Source organism: Hyla sarda, chromosome 1 (genome assembly GCF_029499605.1).
Source record: "Hyla sarda isolate aHylSar1 chromosome 1, aHylSar1.hap1, whole genome shotgun sequence".
Classification (NCBI taxonomy): domain Eukaryota; kingdom Metazoa; phylum Chordata; class Amphibia; order Anura; family Hylidae; genus Hyla; species Hyla sarda.
The window spans coordinates 266056696-266081344 of NC_079189.1; the positions used below are offsets into that span (position 1 = coordinate 266056696).

The 24649-nt window shown below is 41.6% G+C and overlaps 1 protein-coding gene across 2 annotated transcripts in view; it reads left to right on the top strand.

The window, feature by feature from the left end:
* The window catches only part of MYDGF (myeloid derived growth factor), a 35463-nt gene that overhangs the window by 9709 nt on the left and 1105 nt on the right, over positions 1-24649 (top strand). Inside the window, exons 2-4 of one of the 2 annotated variants that reach the window (XM_056571813.1) lie at positions 17627-17677; positions 22656-22717; positions 22807-22888. In XM_056571813.1, coding sequence (XP_056427788.1) covers positions 17627-17677; positions 22656-22717; positions 22807-22888 — 195 coding nt within the window. The remainder of the gene's footprint in view (positions 1-17626; positions 17678-22655; positions 22718-22806; positions 22889-24649) is intronic. The other variant, XM_056571823.1, reaches the window with a different exon arrangement.

Here is a 24649-nt window from a genome sequence, read left to right on the forward strand (position 1 = left end):
CAATGTACCAAGTCCAGAGTACATTCCAAATTTTTAACCCCATAAATCTCTAAATTGCCCCAAAAACCTTAAAAAAAAAAAAAACCTGATAAAACCTCTGGGGGTGTTTTTTTTTTTCAAAAATGGGTCATATGTCACTGAGTCACTATCATCGGGGACTTTATGTTGCCTCAAATGCGCAGCGCTCTCTCTCTCTCTCCACCTGAGCGTGTGCGCATTTGAGGCAACAGGTTAGGGACGGCCACACACATCACATTCCCAGAATGAGGATTCAGAGCATAGGGTTTGGGGCGGGCATATTTTTATTTTTATTTTTTTTGGGCTATGCTCTGGGTCATCATTCTGGGAATATATCCTTTTTTATTATAAATTTTCTGGCCCACTGTACCCCATATTACGGGCCTGTATACCCCAGTTACGGCCCGTTGTCCCCCATAGTGTTACCCTATTTTAGGGCTCAGTGCTCCCCCATTAACGCTCCTTGAGGGGGGGGGGGGGGACCCACATCCTGGCTCCATATGAATCTCAAGGCCCCTGACTGCCCTCCCACTCCAGCAAGACCTGCTGTGCCCCCGCCAAGCCTAAATCATCAAAAATAAGGTATGTCCTTACTCCAAAGAAATGTATTTACAAATTGTCGGGGGTCTTTTCTGCTATTAACCCTTGTAAAAATGTAAAATTTTGGGGAAAACTCACATTTTAGTGAAAATTTTTTTTTTTTTTTTTTTTTACATATGCAAAAGTCGTGAAACCCCTGTGGGGTATTAAGGCTTACTTCCCCCTTGTTACGTTCCTCAAGGGGTCTAGTTTCCAAAATAGTATGCCATGTGTTTTTTTATTTATTTATTTTATTTTTTTGCTGTTCTGGCACCATAGGGGCTTCCTAAATGCGACATGTCTCCCCCCCCCCCCCCCTCATTTCATCAAAGTTTGCAAATGTGACTCCTTCTCTTCTGAGCATTGTACACCCCAGCAGTACACTTCAGGTCCACTTATGGGGTACTTCCATACTCAGAAGAGATGGGGTTACAAATTTTGGGGAGTATTTTTTGCTATTAACCCTTGCAAAAGTGTGAAATTTGGGGGGAAACACACATTTTAGTGAATTTTTTATTGTTTTTTTACATATGCAAAAGTCGTGGGGTGGGGTATTAAGGCTCACTTAATTCCTTGTTACGTTCCCCAAGGGGTCTAGTTTCCATAATGGTATGTCATGTGTTATGTGCTATTCCTGTGAAACACCTAAAGGGTTAAAATGCTGACTGAATGTCATTCTGAGTACTTTGAGGGGTGCAGTTTTTATAATGGGGTCATTTGTGGGGTATTTCTAATATGAAGACCCTTCAAATCCACTTCAAACCTGAACTGGTCCCTGAAAAATAGTGTTTGAAAATTTTGTGAAAAATTGGAAAATTGCTGCTGAACTTTGAAGCCCTCTGGTGTCTTCCAAAAGTAAAAACACGTCAATTTTATGATGCAAACATAAAGTAGACATATAGGAAATGTGAATTAAATTTTTTTTTTGTTGGAATATCCATTTTCCTTACAAGCAGAGAGCTTCAAAGTTAGAAAAATGCTAAATTTTAAAATTTTTCATCAAATTTTGGGATTTTTCACCAAGAAAGGATGCAAGTTACCATAAAATTTTACCACTATGTTAAAGTAGAATATGCCACGAAAAAACAATCTCGTAATCAGAATAACTAAAAGCATCCCAGAGTTATTAATGTTTGAAGCGACAGTGGTCAGATGTTCAAAAAATGGCCAGGTCCTTAAGGGGTTAAAGGGGTACTCCGGTGGAAACTTTTTTTTTTTTTAAATGAACTGGTGCCAGAAAGTTAAACTGATTTGTAAATTACTTCTATAAAAAAAATCTTAATCCTTTCAGTAGTTTTTATCAGCTGTTTGCTACAGAGCAAAATCTTAATTTTTAAATTTTTTTTTTTTGTGTTGTCCACAGTGCTCTCTGCTGACACCTGGCGCCCCTCTCAGGAACTGTCCAGAGCAGGATAAATATCCCCCTAGCAAACATGCTTCTCTGGACAGTTCCTGACACAGAGGTGTCGGCAGAGAGCACTGTGGACAAGACAAAAAAAATCCAAAAAGTTAAAGAATTTTCAGCTGCTAAAAAGTACTAAAAGGATTAAGATTTTTTAATGGAAGTAATTTAAAAATCAGTTTAACTTTCTGGCACCAGTTCATTTAAAAAAAAAAATAATAAAGTTTCCACCACAGTACCCCTTTAACCCCTTAAGGACTGAGCCCTTTTTTGCAATTCTGACCACTGTCACTTTAAGCATTAATAACTCTGGAATGCTTTTACCAATTTTGTTTTGATTCCGAGATTGTTTTTTCGTGACATATTCTACTTTAACACAGTGGTAAATTTTCGTTGCTACTTGCATCCTTTCTTGGTGAAAAATCCCCATATTTCATGAAAATTTAGCATTTTTCGAAATTTGAAACTCTCTGCTTGTAAAGAAAATGAATATTCCAAATAAATTATATATTGATTCACAAATACAATATGTCTACTTTATGTTGGCATCATAAAGTTGACATGTTTTTACTTTTGGAAGACATCAGAGGGCTTCAAAGTTCAGCAGAAATTTTCCAATTTTTCACAAAATTTTCAAAATCTGAATTTTTCAGGGACCAGTTCAGTTTCGAAGTGGATATGAGGGGTCTTCATATTAGAAATACCCCACAAATGACCCATTATAAAAACTGCACCCCTCCAAATATTCAAATTGACATTCAGAAAGTGTGTTAACCCTTTAGGTGTTTCACAGGAATAGCAGCAAGGTAAAGGAGAAAATTCAAAATCTTAATTTTTTTTACACTCTCATGTTCTTGTAGACCCAGTTTTTCAAATTTTACAAGGGGTAATAGGAGAAAAAGCCCCCCAAAATTTGTAACCCAATTTCTCTCGAGTAAAGAAATATCTCATGTGTATGTCAAGTGTTCGGCGGGCGCAGTAGAGGGCTTAGAAGGGAAGGAGCAACAATGGGATTTTGGAGAGTGAATTTTGCTGAAATGTTTATTTTTTTTTTTTTTTGGGGGGGGGGAAAGTCACATTTAGGAAGCCCCTATGGTGCCAGAGCAGCAGAAAACCCCACATGGCATACCATTTTGGAAACACCCCTCAAGGCACGTATCAAGGGGTCCAGTGAGCCGCCTTACCCCACAGGTGTTTGATGACTTTTCGTTAAAGTTGGATGTGTAAATGAATTTTTTTTTTCACTAAAATGCTGGTTTTCCCCCAACTTTTACATTTTTACAAGGGGTTATAGGAGAAAATGCCCCCCAAAATTTGTAACCCCATTTCTTCTGAATATGGAAATACCCCATGTGTTGACATCAAGTGCTCTGCTGGCGAACTACAATGCTCAGAAGAGAAGGAGCGCCATTGAGCTTATGGCAAGATAATTTGTTTGGAATGGAAGTCAGGGGCGTCACTGCGCAGCGTTTACAAAGCCCCTCGTGGTGTCAGAGCAGTGGACCCCCCCCCACACATGTGACCCTATTTTGGAAACTACACCCCTCACAGAATTTAATAAGGGGTGCAGTGAACATTTACACTCCACTAACGTTTGACAGATCTTTGGAACAGTGGGCTGTGCAAATGAAAAATTAAATCTTTCATTTTCACGGACCACTGTTCCAAAAATCTGTCAGACACCTGTTGGACGTAAATGCTCACTGTACCCCTTATTACATTACGTGAGGGGTGTAGTTTCCAAAATGGGGTCACATGTGGGGGAGGGGGTCTCAACTGTTCTGGCACTATGGGGCTTTGTAAACACACATGGCCTTCAATTTCGGACACATTCTCTCTCCAGAAGCCCAATGGCGCTCCTTCTCTTCTGATCATTGTAGTTTGACCGCGGAGAACTTTACATCCACACATGGGGTATGTTCTTACTCAGAAGAAATGGGGCTACACATTTTGGGGGGCTTTTTTTTCCTATTCTCCCTTGTGATAATGAAAAATGTAGGGTAACGCCAGCATTTTAGTGAAAAAATTATTTTGTTTTCATTTTCACATCCAACTTTAACAGAAATTTGTGAAACACCTGTGGGGTGTAAGGGCTCACTATACCCCTTGTTACAATCCGTGAGGGGTGTAGTTTCCAAAATGGGGTCACATCTGGGTATTTATTATTTTGCGTTTGTGTCAGAACCACTGTAAAATCAGCCACCCCTGTGCAAATCACCAATTTAGACCTCAAATGTACATAGTGCGCTCTCACTCCTGAGCCTTGTTGTGCGCTCGCAGAGCACTTAACGCCCACAAATGGGGTATTTCCGTTAGGGATCGACCGATATCGTTTTTTTTTAGGGCCGATATCGATAATCGGTGGAGGTTAGGGCCGATAACTTATACCGATATTCCGGTATAAGTTATCGGCTATTTATCCCCCCGCGACACCGCTGCAGATCATTGATTTAAAGCGGGCGCTTTAAATCAATGCACTGCAGTGGCTTTTGCGGTGCCATAGGCCGCCGCCGCCACCACCCGCTTCTCTCCCCCTACCTGTCAGGGTGGTCCGGGCCATCCTTCCTTCCTGTAGTGTCCGGCGGCTTACCGGGTGGAGGGAGAACCGGTCCGGGCTGTCCTTCTTCTCCGGGGGTCATCTTCTCCACTCTGGGCAGGCTCCGGCCTAATAACACAGCATAGACGCCGCTGCGCAGTGACGCCCGTGCGCAGCGACGCACCTGACGTCACGGCGTAGCGGCGTCTATGCAGCGTACTAGGCCGGAGCCTCCCCGGAGTGGAGAAGATGACTCCCGGAGAAGGACAGCCCTGACCGGTTCACCCTCCACTCGGAATGCCGCCGGACACTACAGGAAGGATGGATGGCCCGGACCACCCCCATTACGGGTAAGTAAATATATATATTTTTTTTTTTATTGACTCGGCGGGTGGGGGAGGGGCCTGACCGGTATAGCGGTATGGGCAAAAATCCATACTGGTATACCGCCCAGCATTACGGTGGGGGGTGCGGTGGGTCGGGGGGGGGGGGGCGGCAGGGGCGGTCGCGGTGTGGTGGGGGCGGTGCGGGGCATTATCGGCAAGGTAATTACCGATAATGCCCAAAATCGTGATTATCGGTCATACTTGTGAAAATTAAAAGTATGGGGCAACACCAGCATGTTAGTGTAAAAAAAAAAAAAAAAAAAATTTTTTTTTTTTTTTTTTTACACTAACATGCTGGTGTAGACCCCAACTTTTCCTTTTCATAAGAGGTAGAAGGAGAAAAAGCCCCCCCCTTCCCCCACATGTGACCTCATTTTGAAAACTACATCCCTTTACAGAATTTAATAAGGGGTGCAGTGAGCATTTACACCCCACTGGCGTTTGACAGATCTTTGGAACAGTTGGGTTTGCAAATGAAAAATTACATTTTTCATTTGCACAGCCCACTGTTCCATGGGGTCACATGGGGGCAGGAGGGGGGTCTATTGTTCTGGCACAATGGGGTGGCTTTGTAAACACGTGGCTTTTAATTCCGGACAACTTTTCTCTTCAAATTCCCATTGGCGCTCCTTCTCTTCTGAACATTGTAGTGTACCTGCAGAGCACATTACATCCACATTTTGGGGGGCTTTTTTTTCCTATTTTTCCCTTGTGAAAATGAAAAATGTAAGGTAACACCAGCATTTTTTATTTTATTTTATTTTTTCATTTTCCCATCCAACTTTAACAAAAATTCGTCAAACACCTGTGGGGTGTTAAAGCGCACTATACCCCTTGTTACGTTTCGTGAGGGGTGTAGTTTCCACACGTGTGTGTTTATTTTTTTGCATTTGTCAGAACCGCTGTAAAATCAGCCACCTCTGTGCAAATCACCAATTTAGGCCTCAAATGTACATAGTGCGCTCTCACTCCAGAGCCCTGTTGTGCGCCTGCAGAGCATTTTACGCCGACATATGGGGTATTTCCGTACTCAGGAGAAATTGCGTTACAAACTTTGGGGGTCTTTTCTTACTTTTTATTTTCACAAGAGGTAAAAAAAAAAATGGGGCAACACCAGCATGTTAGTGTAAATTTTTTTTTTTTTTACACTAACAGGCTGGCGTAGACCCCAACTTTTCCTTTTCATAAGGGGTAAATGGAGAAAAAGCCCCCCCCAAAATGTGTAGTGCAATTGCTCCAGAGTATGAAAATACCCCATATGTGGCCCTAAACTGTTTCCTTGAAATACGACAGGGCTCCTAAGTGAGAGAGCACCATGCATATTTGAGGACTAAATTAGGGATTACATAGGGGTATTCTACACCAGTGATTCCCAAACAGGGTGCCTCCAGCTGTTGCCAAAATCTCAGCATGCCTGGACAGTCAGTGGCTGTCCAGAAATGCTGGGTGTTGTTGTTTTGCAACAGCTGGAGGTTCCGTTTTGGAAACACTGCCGTACTATATGTTTTATTTTTATTTTTTTTTGCCGGGGGGGGGGGAAGACAGTGTTAGGGGGTGTATATGTAGTGTTTTACCCTTTATTTTGTGGTCGTCTAGTGTTCTTAGGTTACATTCACACAAGCAGGGGTTTACGGTGAGTTTCCCGCTAGGAGTTTGCGCTGCAGTGGAAAATTTGACGCAGCTCATACTTAAAGCAGGAAACTTACTGTAAACCTGCCCGTGTGAATGTACCCTGTACATTCACATAGGGGGGCAAACCTCCAGCTGTTTCAAAACTACAACTTCCAGCATGTACTGACACTCCGTGCATGCTGGGAGTTGTACTTAGGCAACAGCTGGAGACACACTGGCTGGAAAACCTTCAATTAGGTTCTGTTACCTTACTCAGTATTTTCCAACCATTGTGCCTCCAGCTGTTGCAAAACTGTAGTTATGCATCAGCTGGAGGAACGCAACAATAACTCCCAGCATGCCGAGACAGCTGTTTGCTGTCTGGGCATTCTGGGAGTTGTAGTTTTGCAACATCTGTAGGGCTACAGTTTAGAGACCACTGTACAGTGGTCTCTAAACTGTAGCCCTCCAGATGTTGCTAGTCAACTACTCAATGGCATCCGTAGGATTGGCGCACGTCATCGCCGGATCGCTGTCCTCTGCTGCCCGCCGCTGGTAAGTGGACCTCCAGCGCCGGTCACAGTTGGTTCCCCCGTTCTGCCCAGACTACTGTGGGTGGGCAGAACGGGGGAACCAAACTTTAAACCCCCCCCCCCCCCTTCTGACCGATGGATAGGAGGGGTGGCACCCCTGCCACCTCACTCCTATCCCTTCAGGGGGATCGTGGGTGTCTTGGACCGGAGATCTGTATGACTCGGAATTGCCGCACTAAATTCACTGGCGATCTGCGGCGATCGCCGAAATGGGGGGGGGGGGTCTAAGGACCCCTGGGCCTTGGCAGGGGATGCCTGCTGATAGATATCAGCAGCCATCCTGGTCGCGCATAGACCAAAATTCCCACAGGGGTAAAGGTACGCCCTTAGTCCTTAAGTACCAGGCGTACCTGTACACCGGTTGTCCTGAAGTGGTTAATTTCCCTCAGAATCTATGTAACTGTCAGTTAAGTCTGTAAGAAACATCGGCCTCAAATGCGACAAGTTCTTACATGAGCCTCGTCGTATTTCCAGGCGACCATTCGGAGTCACATGTTAGTTGTTCCCAGACAGATGAAGCAGAGCATAGGTTGAAAATTGCAATTTTCCCAAACTACCCTTCATCCATTCCTGGAAAATAAATTAAGGAAACACCTGTGCGTTCAAAATGTCCTCTATACCCCTATACCCATTCCTCGGATGGTGTACTTTCTGTAATAGTGTCACTTGTGGGTGTTTCATTTTTGTATTTTCCTCGAAATGTATGTAACCGTCAGCTACTGATATGCCATAGGCCACAAATGCAAACAGACCTCTATGAATTCTGAGCCTTGTTGTGCGCCCGCCCAGCATGTTACCCCATTTGTGGATGTATTTCCATACTCTGGAGAAATTGGGTTGCAAATTTTGTAGGGCTTTTTCTCCCATTACCCCTTGTGAAAATGATAAAATTGAGTAACAGCATTTTAGTGAAAAAAAATCCTATTTTTCGTTTTTATGACCAACTGTTCAAACAACCTGTGAGGTATAAATATTCACTACCCATTGTTATGTTCCTTGAGGGGCATAGTTTCAAAATTGTGGTCACTTGACAGGTTTTTCTTTATTTAAATTTTATGCCAGAACCTCTGCCATTGCAGTGCAAATCACCACTTTAGGCCTCAAGTCTCATCGGTACTGTCTCACTCCTAAGCCCTGTTTTGCACCTCCAGGGTGCTTAATGTCCACTTGTGGGGTATTTCCTTAGGCTAAGTCTCTACTTGTTTTTTTGTGCTGCGTTTTTTGGGATAAAAAAAAAAAAGCCTGAACGCCAGTGCAATGTCCTGCGTTTTTTTTTCTTGCTTTTTTTTTCACTTGTGTGGAAATTGCACCTTGGAATTATTATTTTTTTTTATTTTTTTGGTACCCCACAAAAAAAAAAAAGATTCAGCAATGATGGAAAAATTTTTATGAAATGCATATATTTTATAACCACATTTTTATTATTTTTTGATGGTGTGTGTGTGTGTGTTTCACTTTTTTTCTCTATTTTTAATTTTTTTTTTTTTTTAGGTAGTACCACTACTCCCAGCATGAAACACACTGTTCCATGATGGTCGTGGTAGTAGTAGTACCTGTACTATAGACATATCGCTCAGGGTGTCAGTCCTGATACCCGATGCGATCGTCCATAATATAGCAGAGATGCTCTATACAGCGCTCACATCTCTGCACTATACTCCAGCCAGTGATGTGAATAGAACATCTTTCATATTTTCCGCCCAGAGCTGTGATTGGCCGGATGGTTGCAGCCAATCACAGCTCTGAGGGAAGTATGAATGAGTGAGTGGCCGAGTATAGTGCAGAGATGCGAGCGCTGTATACAGCCGCTCCATCTCTGCTATAGACAGGACGATTGCAGCAGATGTCAGTAGTGATATCCTCTGTGATCTTTCCTTAACTGCAGGTACTACTACTCCCAACATGGAGTACACTGCTCCATTCATATGGCACATCAAACTTATTGGGAATTTCACAAGAAAAACAATGATGTGCTTGGTTTTAACGTAACTTTATTCTTTCATGAGTTATTTACAACTTATAAAATGTGTTCAATGTGCTGCCCATTGTGTTTGATTGTCAATACAACTCTCTTCTCCCACTCTTCACACACTGATAGCAACACCGCAGGAGAAATGCTAGCACAGGCTTCCAGTATCCGTAGTTTCAGGTGCTGCACATCTCGTATCTTCGAAGCATAGACAATTGCCTTCAGATGACCCCAAAGATAAAAGTCTAAGGGGGTCAGATCGGGAGACCTTAGGGGCCATTCAACTGGCCCACGACGACCAATCCACTTTCCAGGAAGCTGTTCATCTAGGAATGCTCGGACCCGACAACCATAATGTGGTGGTGCACCATCTTGCTGGAAAAACTCAGGGAACATGCCAGCTTCAGTGCATAAAGAGGGAAATGCATCGTCATGTAGCAATTTCGCATATCCAGTGACCTTGAGGTTTCCATTGATGAAGAATGGCCCCACTATCTTTGTACCCCATATACCACACCATACCATCAATTTTTGTGTTCCAACAGTTTTGGAGGGATCTATCCAATATGGATTAGTGTCAGACCAATAGCGGTGGTTTTGTTTGTTAATTTCACCATTCACATAAAAGTTTGCCTCATCACTGAACAATATCTTCTGTGTAAACTGAGGGTCTTGTTCCAATTTTTGTTTTGCCCATTCTGCAGCACCTGAAACTACGTATACTGGAAGCCTGTGCTTGCATTTCTCCTGCGGTGTTGCTATCAGTGTGTGAAGAGTGGGAGAAGAGGGTTGCATTGACAATCCAACACAATGGGCAGTACATTGAACACATTTTATAAGTGGTCAAAAACTTGTAAATAACTCATGAAAGAATACAGTTACGTTAAAACCAAGCACATCATTGTTTTTCTTGTGAAATTCCCACTAAGTTTGACGTGTCACATGACCCTCATCCTATTGAAAACAAAAGTTGGATTCAAAATGGCTGACTTCAAAATGGCCGTCATGGTCACCACCCATGTTGAAGTTTCCCCCCCCCCCTCACATATACTAATGTGCCACAAACAGGAAGTTAATATCACCAACCATTGCCATTTTATTAAGGTGTATCCATAAAAATGGCCCACCCTGTATAATGTATTTGACATGTCAATTTTCCTTTTAAGTAGAGAGTTTCAAAGTTAGAAAAATGCAATATTTTCATGAAATTTTGAAATTTTTCACCAAGAAATGATGATGGAAGGTATCAACGAAAATTTACCACGATCTTAAAATAGAATATTCAGATATGAAAAAAAGGGGAAAGAGACAGAGCGCATATCTGTGCCGTTAATCCTTTACTTAAGTATAAAAAGTCAGAGGTAATGGTACGCTCACCTTCCGGTGTTATGCTAAGAGCACAACACCTGTGATCGCCTTGGGACTCAACAGCATGAAGTCTGAGGTAAAGGTGCAGCCCGTCTTGGAGATCCCGTAGACGGTCTTCATGTAAGAGTTATTGAATGCTTGGAGCAAAATGATCCTTCGCGGTGCTCCTTTGTTGAAAATGGTCATAAACCGATGCGGACAAAGGTTAAAATAAAAATGAAGGACTTTATTCTTAATAGCGCTACGGACTACGTGTTTCTGGGGGCTTGCTCCCCCCTTCCTCAGGTCCGAAAGGGGGGGGGGGGAGCAAGCCCCCAGAAACACGTAGTCCGTAGCGCTATTAAGAATAAAGTCCTTCATTTTTATTTTAACCTTTGTCCGCATCGGTTTATGACCATTTTCAACAAAGGAGCACCGCAAAGGATCATTTTCCTCCAAGCATTCAATAACTCTTAAAGTAGAAAATGTCACGAAAAAACAATCTCAGAATTGGAATGAAAAGTAAAAGCATCCCAGAGTGATTAATGCATAGTGACTTGGTCACTTTAGGGCTGAGTCCTGAAGGTGTTAACAGAACTTAGTATCCTCTTCAGAGATTGATACTTTACTATACAAAACCTCTACAAGGTCATTAATAAATATATTAAATAGAATAGGACCCAAAACTGACTCTTTTGCTGATGCTGAGCAGTAGATATATCTACTGAACAGCATGAATTTACTGTAACTCTGCTGTGTGTATACATTGCTGGTTCACTTAACCCCTTGTTGGGCTGTGACCAGCAAGCAACAAGTTAACTCTCAATGCTGAACAGTGTTGGTTAACCCTTTGTGTGGTTTCCAGTATATACAGCTGGCTACAGATGGCTTTATATACTGTATTCAGAAGCCGTCCACTTACCTCACTTTGCTGCTTCGGTTGGGTCCATGTAGCACTGCCCCTAGTGATGACATCATTGGGGTGGAGCTACAGCCAAAAGCCAGGGGTGGTAAGTGTAAGGCTCTGTTCACATTGCACATTTTGTAAAACGTGAACAGACCCTTCTGGCAGTGTCTTCCCAGACAAGTAGACTGGAGTAGACTGCAAATCTACAACAGGCATGCTGGGAGTTGTAGATTTGCAACAATTGGAGGCTCACTGTTTTGGAAGAAACTGCATTATGCCAAAAATGTACTAACCTTTTTTTTTGTTATAATTGAAAATAAGGAAAACCCTATGCAGGTTTTTTAATTTATTAAAATCAACAAAAAGTTCCCCCCTATTTTCATTCTTGGCCAGATACACACCAAGCAGCAACAGTCTTACATTACCAGGGTGGGCTAGGACCTTAGTTATTGGCCCTCCCCAGCCTAAATAACACCAGCCTGTTACCGCTTAGGCCCAGGAGAGCCATTTTTTGACACTCTGGGCCTGTTGGTAATGACTCTTCCCTGTACCTCTCTGGCGGTGGGTACCAGGGTAGTAATTGGGGATTAGAGCTGCGGCTTAGTAATGGATTCTGTATATAAGATGGCTTCCACTACTAAGCCCCAAAAAATAAAATAAATAAAAAAAATTCCAGTATGTCTTATTTTTTTTCTTTAAACCCCCCCCCCCACAATCCCTTGTTAGCCATTTTATTGAAAGGAATAAAAACACTAGTCATCGATGTAGTCCACAGGATATATGCATCTGAATCGAGAAGAAGAGAAAAACACCAAAAATTGGGTAGGACATTTTTGGCATAATGCAGTTTCTTCCCAAACAGGGATCCTCCAATTGTTGCAAAACTACAACTCCCAGCAGCTGGAAATTGTAGTCTTGCAACGGCTGGAGTCTCCCTGTCTGAGACGACACTGCCAAGAAGGGTCGGTTCACGTTGTACGTTTTGTATAATGTGAACAGAGCCATAAACTTAGCACCCTCCCTTCAAGGCTGTAGCTCCGCCTCTTGTCATAACTTGGGGCAGAGCTACACAGACCTGGCCGGAGCAGCAGGATGAGGTAAGTGGGAATCTGCTTTTGTATACAGTATATACAGCTATAGATAGCTGGATATATTATATAGCCCCCAAAGGGGCTATAGGAGCAGGGAGTCCCATCTTTATAGTGACAGGATTTCTGGCTCCTGTATAGTATACATATGTGCACTATGCACCCCTGTATACTAAATAGTTGGCGGAGGTGAGTAGTGATGCTATACATCACTCCTTACCTCCTTATAGTCCGTGGGCCAGGCGCTCTACATCCGAACTGCCAAAGGGTACAAAATTGCCTGTTTCATTCCACCAGAAAAAGCACCTGCAAAACTGCCAAAATGCAGGAAAATGCTGTGGTAGTGTTTTTTTTATTTTTTTATTTTTTTGCTGGTGGGAAAAAAAGTGAAAACTTAGCCTAACTTCATCTCAGGAATGGCTTCATGCATTTGGAAAAGGCACACAATGTTTTAAGCGGGATAACCCGCACATTACACCTGTATATACTCTCCAGCATAAACATTAAATGAAGGGGGGGCTGGTCTGAACCCAGCCTTATACATCATATGTAAGGGTGCATTCATACCACGTTTTTGCAATACAGTTCCCGTCTCAGGTTTTTGATGAAAAAAGGATTCCTCAAAACCTGACTAAACTGGATCAAAACGTGTATACAAATTTTAACCCATATACAGTTTAAAACCGTATACGGTTTGAAAAATTGATGTCCGGTTGCATCCGTTTAAGAAAAAAAGTGTACGTTTTTAACTTTTCACCCCATTTTGAATAAAGTTTCACTTGTTTGATTGAAATTCCAAGAAATAAGTGTGTGCAAAGTCAAAAACCGGATGGAACCGTATGCCCTGCCAAGGACACTGCCAAGAAGAACTGTACGGTTCCCATTTACTCCCATGTTAAAAAAAATAAAAACCCATATATGGTGTAATAGTTTTTTTTCACCCGGACCAAAAACGTGGTAGACTCCAGTTTTGGGTACGGACAAAACCGTATAAGACTCAAAACGGACTAAACCGGATCATGTGTTTGACATACGGTTTACAATGTTAAGTCAATGCTTACAGTTTTCTATACAGTTCCATAAGTTTTTAACTTGGAACTGTATATAGCAAAAACGTGGTGAGCATGCACCCTTACAGGTCATGCACATATTCTCTGGGCACATGCTGCATATCCATATACTGCGGAGCAGATTCTCCTTGTGAGCCTCTGGTTCCTTCGCTGTAGCGGTTTTTCATTGACAATAGGGCTTTGTACTCTTAGTGACCACTGAAAGATGGAGCTCAGGAAGTTCTTCTAGCAAATTTCCTGGAATAGAGGAACACTGCAGACCTAAATGCTTGCTCTCCTTAATAACCTAGCAACCAATAAATACATTGGGCTTCGCTGAGATTATCCTGAAGGTCCATGTATTTCTAGAAAGTTTTTTTTTTTTTACTTTTTAACCAGTAGTATGTTTAGAAAATGGCTTTTGTTTAATAGTTTTAAATTTCTGTTTTCTGCAGCTCTTGGCCACAAATACAGCTGACACATAATGTTTTTGCTGTTCTAGCATAACAATGTTGGTCCAGTGGCCGGATAACTTGTTAAATCTCAAGGCAACTTCCTAGTCAAAAACAAAACTGAACCGGATACGGAGTTGCTAGAAGTCCATAAACTTGCGTGGAACTTCTGGCTAATGCTTATCCTGTCATTCACAATGTCCATGAACTATAGTACTTGCAAGTATTGGCACTTCAGAAAATAATAAATGCAAAAGCACTCACGGTTAAACGTTCACATTTATTTGTTCATTCTCTAGTTGTCTCCACCACAGCACCCTGAGATTGCCTCCGCCTGATTGGACAGGAAAAACTCTGAGGTTAAAAGACCCTTCCCTTCCTCTCTCCTCCAGTGTTTTTTTTCCTATCCTTATCTGGGCAGGTAACCTGAGAGGTGCGGGAGTTCCTGTGCATGACAAATTTTGTTTTATTTTTTATGTTTAACCTCCTCTTGCAGCGTCCAGACGAGCTAATGCAGCCCCTCAAACAGAAATTCATGCCACCAGACCCCTCAGCCTATTGCATCGAAGTCTACGGCTCCAGCAATAGGGAGCAGATCGGGGCAGGCACTTCTTCTGCTCCTGTGCTGTTGCAGTGTTGCAAGCAGGCCTCCATGAAGTTCCATAGTTGCCTTGAAGCAGTAGGGGGCCGTCCAACGTCTGACCTAATTTCCGGTGACACGGGTGTTCCTTCCAGGACAGAAGCTGGCCGGAGTTTGACGTCTGACATCACTTCCAGCGGGGCGTGATCACGTGCTGCGGCCTACTCTGTGATAGGGGCGGGCAATTTAAATGTGGTATATTCCAGAACGCTTAGAGGACTTACTATAAAAGGATCCTCTAGTATAGCATTCATTGCTTCATTCAGCTTGCTGTAAGGAGCTTCTACAGTCCAGGATGTCTACTCCAGCGAAAGGCCCTGAGGGTGAGATGCTGCAGAATCCAGGATCCGTGAGTACTGAGGGCTATGTGTTTCTACCAGGATTTTCTTCAGATTTATTTATTTTTTTTCCTTATCCTTTCCTTCCTTTTTGTATTTTCAGGGAGAAAAGGATGTTCCTGTTAAACCTAAACTTTCTAAGAACAGATGTTTGATGTGTAATAAGGATTGGGCTTTTTCCTCTAAAAATGCATTGCATATTTAGTTAAAGGAAACCCCTGACCTTATGAAAGGGATAAAAAAAAATCTTATTCAAACAGAAATCCATGCCACCAGACCCCTCAGTCTATTGCATCTACCCCTACGGCTCCAGCAAAGGCTACTAAAAAATCTTTTGGTAATCTTTTCTGACTCTGAAGAAAGTGTCACTCCCCAGGATTTTGAGGAGGGTGAATTGAGTGCCCTGAGGAAGAAGAGGATCCGGGTTTTAGGAAGTTTAGGAATTGCCTAATTAAAGCCATTAGATCCACCCTGGGTATGGAGGAGGTTCAGGAGTCAGAACTATTCAAGAGGAGTTATTTGGAGGATTTAAAGAAAGAAAAATGTCTTTTCCGGTTCATGACAATATTGATTAAATAATTAAGGACGAGTGGGCCAAGTCTGACAAGGGGACTTTTATTCCTAAAGGTTAAAGAGGGGTTTCCCTTTTAGTGATCAGATTTCCTCAAATTGGGAATACCATTCATGAAGTGGATGTTCCTATAGCTAAGGTAGCAAAATGTACTTAACTTTTGAGGACACCACCCAGTTAAAAGAACCCATGGACAGCAAGGCGGAAAGCCTTATTAAAAAAAAATTGGGACGCTGCTTCTACCTTGCTCCGTCCTAGTGTCGCTTCCACATACGTAGCTAGAACCTTTAGTGTCTGGCTTTGTCAGCTGCATTTACATCTTCAAGCTGATACTCCCTGTAAACAGATCTTAGAATCTCTCCTTCTCACGATGGCCCCTGATTTTCTGTCAGATGCTTCGGCTGAAACCGTTTAATTATCTGTACGTACTGCAGTATTATCTAATACTTCCAGATATGTTTTGTGGTTAAAATCTTTGTCTGGAGATTTAGCCAAAAAAAAAAGGAAAAAAAAGTGTTATGCTCCCTACCTTTTCATGGTCGGTTTGTCTTTGGGCCTGACTTAGACACCATCCTTGCCAAAGCAGCTGATTAATGTTTTCCTAGGGAGAAGGTGGAAGCTAAGACTCCTTTTTGTCTTTTCTGTCAGACTACAGAGGAGGAAGAGGTAAATCGGGATGCTGGTACTATAATATAGGGGCGGAGGTAGAGGGTACATGCTTAAAGGGGTTTCCAGTGGAAAACACTTTTTTTTTTAAATCTTTTTTTTATTTTAAATGAACTGGTGACACAAAGTTAAACATATTTTTAAATTACTGTACTTCTATTAAATAATCTTAATCCTTTTAGCACTTTTTAGAAGCTGTATGCTACAGAGGAAATTCTTTTACTTCTTGAATTTCTTTTTTGTCTTGTCCACAGTGCTCTCTGACACCTTTGTCCGTGTCTGGAACTGTCCAGAGTAGCATAGGTTTGCTATGGGGATTTTCTCCTGCTCTGGACAGTTCCTGATATGGGCATCAGGTGTCAGCGGAGAGCACTGTGGACAATACAAAAAAGAAATTGAAAAAATAAACCTTTTCCTCTGTAGCAAACAGCTGCTAAAAAGTGCTGAAAGGATTTAAGTTTTTTTTTATAGAAGTAATTTACAAATCTGTTTTAACTTTCTGGCTCCAGTTCATTTAAAAAAAAAAAAGTTTCCCACTGGAGTACCCCTTTAATATTTGGTTGCACACTCTTAGGCAGAATTGTTATTTTTTTCAAAGGGTGTGCAACCAAATATTAAGGGTGGCAATAATTTTGTCCAGCCCATTTTTGAAGTTTGGTTTGACATTATGTCTAATTTGCTTTTTTTCCTCCCTTTTTGGGGTTTAGTTCCAATACAAAAAAAGGGAATAAACATGTGTATAGCTAAACACGTGATACTTCAATCCTTTTCTGTGAGAAATACTTCATTTTCTTGAAAAATGTCAGGGGTGCCAACATTTACGGCCATGACTGTGTACATAGTTTGTAAACTGTGATAGGGGAGAAGCCAGCTTATTTTGAACAGTATCATAATTAATAAAACTAATACTAAAAACCAAACATAAATATTCATTATTACCTTGAGATGTTCTGACTCCACAAATACCATGGAAGACCAGGATCTAGTATGCATGAGTAAGGGGGCATACCCCAAAATGACACATCAGACCCTGATGGATTCCTAGTAGGATGTAAGACCTCTGATAACGTGATGTGTATTGACACTACATCACATATAACATCTATGTAATTTGAAAACTACAGAACAAGAACGAACAAATAAGGACGCAGAATGTGAACATCTAACCGTGAGTGCTTTTGCATTTGTTTTCTGAAGTGCCAATACTTGCAAGTACTGTAGCCCATGGACCTTGAGAATGAGTTACTATAGGAGTACGTGACACTCCCAACCAGGGCTGGATATTTATTGCACACGCATATTGCTGTGAAAGGAGTCTAATCCTTATCCTGATCACTTTAACAGTGGGCAAGTCTCTGACTATAGAGTAACCAGGGGATTTAAACAGGTATCCTGCAAGACCAACCTCTGAGTTAGCATTAAACTCTCCAAATATTTCCTTCATTTATATTGTGTGTACTTGTGTTCATCCTAGGGCGGTTTCTCCTGCAGTTTCTCTTATGCGGCTCAGGGAGGTACAAATGAGGTAAGATGATAGAATAAACCTTTCTTTATTTACTTGAAAAATCCTGAAAAGATGTAGATGAAGGAATACCGTAGTGAGCTTAGAAATTGAAACACAGGCAGCACTTGTTCCATGACATTGTTGTAACTACTTTTCTGTTTAGAAGCTCTTTATCTCATCAGTATGACAGAATCTGCATGCCTTTAAACATAGCCTCCAATAAAGGTGTGATCACAGCCTTACTGACCTAAATGACAGTTCTATATATTCCAATTGTGCCATAAAAATCTGTACTTAAAGGAAAAGTATCATGGAAACAACATATCCCCCCCTATCCAAAGGATAGGGGACAAGTTTTAGATCGCCAGGCCCCATCCATATAACTCTATGGGGGAGCCATTCTGCGATCTAAAACCTATCCCCTTATCCTTTGGATAGGGGATAATTTTTTTTTTCATTGATATTTGTCCTTTAACCTAAAAAATCTCCTATGAGAAACAGCTCGTACATTAAGCGCTACTCAATGCTTGTACATCTAGCAGTAGTGTGGTCTCCTGCCATAGTGCATAGCGCATTGCTATGCTTCTGTTCTTTTTGTTAATGCGACACTCTAGGTATATGAGCACCCTGAGACCTTGTAACACCTTGAGTCACATGACACTTAGGGGTGTACTCACTTTTTTGCCAAGGTGTGTTGAGTTATTTTGAGGGGACAACAACACTGTTAGTCTGTGCACTAACTACTACATTGTGAGTTACGTTTTAGTACATTTAAAAATGTCCTCTTCTGGCCCCCTTAACTTCTATTTTTCCGCATACAGGGCAGTATGTTGCCCATGACTTTTTGATCGCTTTTTATGCATTTTTTATTGTATAATAAGTGACCAGAAATAAGCCATTGGCCGTGTGGTTTAACCCCTTAAGGACCGGGGGTTTTTCCGTTTTTGCATTTTCCTTTTTTTGCTCCTTGCCTTAAAAAAATCATAACTCTTTCAAATTTGCACCTAAAAATCCATATGATGGCTTATTTTTTGCGCCACCAATTCTACTTTGTAATGACATCAGTCATTTTGCCCAAAAATCTACGGTGAAGCGGGAAAAAAAATCATTGTGCGACAAAATTGAAGAAAAACGCTGTTTTGTAACTTTTGGGGGCTTCCGTTTCTACGTAGTACATTTTTCGGTAAAAATGACACCTGATATTTATTCTGTAGGTCCATACGATTAAAATGATACCCTACTTATATAGGTTTGATTTTGTCTGACTTCTGGAAAAAATCATAACTATATGCAGGAAAATTAATACGTTTAAAATTGTCATCTTCTGACCCCTATAACTTTTTTATTTTTCCGTGTATGGGGCGGTATGAGGGCTCATTTTTTGCGCCGTGATCTGAAGTTTTTAACGGTACCATTTTTGCATTGATATGACTTATTGATCGCTTTTTATTCATTTTGAAATGATATAAAAAGTGACCAAAAATGCACTATTTTGGACTTTGGAATTTTTTTGCGCGCACGCCATTGACCGAGCGGTTTAATTAATGATATATTTTTATAATTCGGACATTTCCGCACGCGGTGATACCATATATGTTTGTTTTTATTTACACTGTGTTTTTTTTATTATTGGAAAAGGGGGGTGATTCAAACTTTTAATAGGGGAGGAGTTAAATGATCTTTATTCACTTTTTTTTTTTTCACTTTTTTTTTTTGCAGTGTTATAGGTCCCATAGGGACCTATAACACTGCACACACTGATCTTCTATGTTGATCACTGGTTTCTCATAAGAAACCAGTGATCAACGATTCTGCCGCATGACTGCTCATGCCTGGATCTCAGGCACTGAGCAGTCATTCGGCGATCGGACAGCGAGGAGGCAGGTAGGGGCCCTCCCGCTGTCCTGTCAGCTGTTCGGGATGCCGTGATTAGCCGCGGCTATCCCGAACAGCCCGACTAAGCTAGCCGGGAACTTTCACTTTTAGCCGCGCGGCTCAGCTCTGAGCGCGCGGCTAAAGGGTTAATAGCGTGCGGCGCCGCGATCGACGCTGCGCGCTATTAGAGGCGGGTCCCGGCTTCACTATGACGCCGGGCCCGCCGTGATATGACGCGGGGTTACTGTGTAACCCCGCGTTATATCAGAAGAGCAGGACCAAGGACGTACCGGTACGTCCTTGGTCTTTAAGGGGTTAATAAACATTATATTTTTATAGTTTGGACATTTATGCACGCGGCGATACCACATGTGTGTTTATTTTTGCCTACATTTTTTTTACATTTTTTTATTTAACCCCTTAAGGACTCAGCCCATTTGGACCTTAAGGACTCAGACAATTTTATTTTTACGTTTTCGTTTTTTCCTCCTCCCCTTCAAAAAATCATAACTCTTTAATATTTTCATCCACAGACTAGTATGAGGGCTTGTTTTTTGCGCGACCAGTTGTCCTTTGTAATGCCATCACTCACTTTATCATAAAATGTATGGTGCAACCCAAAAACTATTTGTGTGGGGAAATTAAAAAGAAAACCGCAGTTTTGCAAATTTTGGAAGGTTTTGTTTTCACACCGTACAATTTATGGTAAAAATGACGTGTTTTTTATTCTCTGGGTCAATATGATTAAAATGATACCCATGATAATGTACTTTTCTATTACTGTTGCGCTTAAAAAAAATAGCTATCTTTTTAACCAAATTAGTACGTTTAAAATCCCCGTTTTGAAGACCTATAACTTTAAAATTTTTCCATATAAGCGGTGGTATGAGGGCTAATTTTTTGCGCCGTGATCTGTACTTTTTATTAATACCATATTTGCTTATACAAAACTTTTATTACATTTTTTTTATTTTATTTTTGTTTGTTTTTTTTTGGAATAAAATGTTATAAAAAAAAAAGCAGCTATTTTGGACTTTAAAAAAAATTTTTTTTTCTTTTTTTTTACGTTCACCGTATGGGATCATTTACATTTTATTTTAATAGTTCGGATATTTACGCACGCGGCGATACCAAATATGTATATAAAATTTGTTTACACTTTTTGGGGGTAAAATAGGGAAAATGGGACAATGTACGTTTTTATTGGGGGAGGGGGTTTTTCACATTTATTTTTTAAACTTTTTTTTACACTTTAATAGTCCCCATAGGGGACTATTTAAAGCAATCACTCGATTGCTAATCCTGTTCAGTGCTATCGGTCATCTTATGCTCTGGTCTGCGGGAAGGCAGATCAGAGCAGAAGACTCCCGGAAGGCAGTGGAGCCAGGTGAGGGGACCTCCGTCTGCCGTGCAGGATGATCGGATCGCCGCGACAGCGCTGCGGGCGATCCGATCATCCTGTTAAGTGACCGCGATGCTGCATATGCAGTGATCGGTATTGATCACGGCATCTGAGGGGTTAATGGCAGACATCCGCGGGATCGCGGGTATCCGCCAATACCGGTGGGTCCCTGGCTGCGATGCACAGCCGGGACCTGCCGCGCATGATGCCGGCATCGCTCCGATGCCCGTGGTTATGCTCAGGACGTAAATGTATGTCCTGGTGCATTAAGTACCACGTCACCAGGACGTACATTTACGTCCTGCGTCGTTAAGGGGTTAAACTGATATATATATTTTTTTTTTGCTATGATGCAGGGTCAACAGGTGACCCCGTGTTGTAGTGCAGGGCGTACAGGTACACCCTGTGTCCTTAAAGAGTACCTGTCATCACAAAAACTTTTTATATGTTGTTAATGTATTCTAAACAACTTTCTAATACCATGTCATTAAAAAAAAATTTTTTTATATTTTATTGACTTCTTTTGTTCTAGCCACAAGTTTCTCATAGAGTTCACACTCGTGCATGAGCCCTAACTCTCATAGTGCAGCCTGGGCACTGACCAGCACGGCGCAGCTCCCTGCCTTTCAATCAGACAAGAGGATAAAAGGCTTCAGAAGGTACCCGGTTCCACGGCGCTGAATGACCACAGCAGGTCCTTCACCTCCTGTGGTTGCTCAGTGCCGTGGAACCTGGTTCCTTCTGAAGCCTTTTATCCTCTTGCCTTATATTTACCGGAGGGCAGCAGACGACCTAACATCTTCCTACGCCTACATCATTGTTGTGTATGAAGTTGCACAACCACCCAGGGTGAGCAATTTATTTATATAATTACCTCACCATTGGATCCTAAACGTTACTACTCTATGGAGCGCCTGTTTTCCTTATTTTCAATCAGACAGACGGGAGAGAGTGCTGTGCACACTGCATGGCGCACCTCAGATACATTGAACACTGCCTGCAGTGAGCAATCTTTGAAAGAGGATTATGAAGGAAATACTGGGCAAAAATTAAAAACTGTGGGGGCAGGTAATGAAAGGGAACATACCAGCAGCATAATATAAAGCAATGGAGATGATGGCAGGTACTCTTCAAGAGTTTAAGGACACTGCATATATTTACCTCCCATTCTACGATGCGCACATCATAGCGGGCGAAGCCAGACATCATCGTTCTGGGTGATGTCCGGCAATCTAGGTTTATTGGAGCATCTGACATTTAATTGTTAATTTTATGTATGTTAATTAAGCCGCATGGTCAATGCCGTATACATAAAAAATAAATAAAAATAAATTTAAAAAAATACCAAAGTCCAGAATTGTGTATTTTTGTCACTTCAACTACCATAACATTTTTTTTTTTTATAAAAAGTGATCAAATAGTCCAATCAAAACAAAAATGGTACTGATAAAAACTACAGATCACAGTGCATAGAAACGGATGTTAAGAAATGTATTTTTTTTTTCTTTCAATTTCGCCACACAAATATTTTTTTAGTTTTTTTTGTTTCCCACATAGATTTTGTGGTAAAATGAGTGATGTCTTTACAAAGTACACAATGCTACTTTGTTTAACATTGATGAGAAAAGTGGTGTGAATAACCTTTTTTATGATGTAATATACAGGGTTATCACATACTAAGAGTGCTTATTACCATGTACTTTGTTTACTTATTCCCTATAGAAGTGGCTTATGAGTATTGGAGTGGATGAAGAAAGCAGATATTTCTCTTGCTCAATATGGCGGTAAAGTATTGCAGCCTTCACCTTTCATTCCAACTTTTAACTTTTATAACATTTAATAAATTTTTTCTGCCACACTTTTATTTTGTTAGGCCACTGGGAACATCCTATTTATTTTTTACAAAGTTTAAAGCTGAAGTCTCTGGAGGAAAAATAGAATTCTGCGAAGCATATGTAAGTTAAGAATTTATTATTATTATTATTATTATGTTTTAATGTGTTCAATTGTGTATTAACCCCTTCCCGCCTCTGGCTACGGAAGCCGATCAGGCTCTGCCCGAGGCAGAGTCACATCTGCTATGCGTGTCAGTGAAACACTGAAAGCTGTCAGTGTTACACTGATATACAGATCTGTACTGCAATGTATTATGCCTGTCTTATAATGCCCCTTTCACACTAGAACGTTGTTCCGTTTAAAAGATCAGTTATAAATGTCTCTTAGAAAAGCCATGTTAAATGGCTGTTACAAAATCCCATTCAAATCTATGGGATTTTTTGATTATCCGCTATGACCCGTTATAGCCTGTCATGAATAACGGACGTTATTTGTGACTGAATAAAAACTGCACATGCACTAATTTTTCTTCAATCACAAGAAACTGGTAAATTAATGGCCTTTAGCTTTAACATTAAAGTCTAAGGCAAACGGATGAGCCTTTGTCATCCGTTTGCACCTGGTTTATAATGTCACTTCTTCTGAGCATGCTCAGAAGTAATAACTGACATCAGAAGACTCCTGCAGTGCTGAGGGACTACTACTACTCCCATCATGGAACAGACTTGTTTCCATGATGGGAGTAGTAATTCCCTGGCTGCGGGAGTCTGCCGGTTGCTGGGGAGACTACAATAGTGTTTGTACTACAATCCCCATCATGGAACATGATGGGGGTTTGTAGTACAGGGGCTGAGGGCTTGGCCCCACTTCTGAGACCCAATGCAATTAGAAGTTATTAAACAGGGAAGCGGACGGCATGCTCCACTCCCCTGCGATGTACGATGTATTTTACTTTCATTTTTAAATTTCCCGCCGGGAGCCCTGAATGGTCGGTGCTTAGGAGACATTCAGAGGGCTCCCGGCATGGTTTTCAATTAGAAGTGCTGCTGTGGGGAAAGATATATAGAATCGCTGGGGGGGGTGTTATGTCTGGCTACCACAGCGCTTCTATATATCTTGCCCCCTGCTGTGCTATATTATATATATTGCCCCCGCCACGCATATAGATATTGTCCCCCGCGGCGCTATCATAAACCCCCGGCAGTGCTATGAATGAAAAGTATTCCTTTGGCAACGCAGCTGATGGAATACTTGTTATTCATAGCGCGGCGGCATATGATTATAGAGGCTCTGTGGGGGTCAGACACATAGCATTATCTGGCCCCTTCAGAGTTTCTATGTACATATGCTGCTGCAGCGCTATGAAAGACAAGTTTTCTTTCAGCAGCGCCTTGGGCTGGCCAGATGCGCTGCTAATAGAATACATTTTCATTCATAGCGCTGCTGGGGGTTTATGATAGGGCTGCGGGGGACAATATCTATAAGCGCTGCGGGGGCAATAGAATTCTATATATCTTTCCCCACCACAGCGCTTCTATTTGAAAACTCCGCCAGGAGTTGAGTCTAAGAATCACTTTGATAATTTAACGTGCCCCGAAGTTATTACAACATAGTGGGAAAGGTCAAATTTAAAAAATTTGCCTTGGTCTCTTAGGCCAATATTGTCCTGGTCCTGAAGGGGTTAAGGCTCTGTTTACATTTTGAGGCATTAGCTTTGTGACCCTTTCACTTTATACCTTTGATGGAGGTAACTGCATATATTGAGCCGTATGCATTTGCTGCAGTGCCTACCTGCATAGGAAAGCATGTCTCTCCCTCTCTCTCTGTCTCTCCCTCTCTCTCTGTCTCTCCCTCTCTCTCTGTCTCTCCCTCTCTCTCTG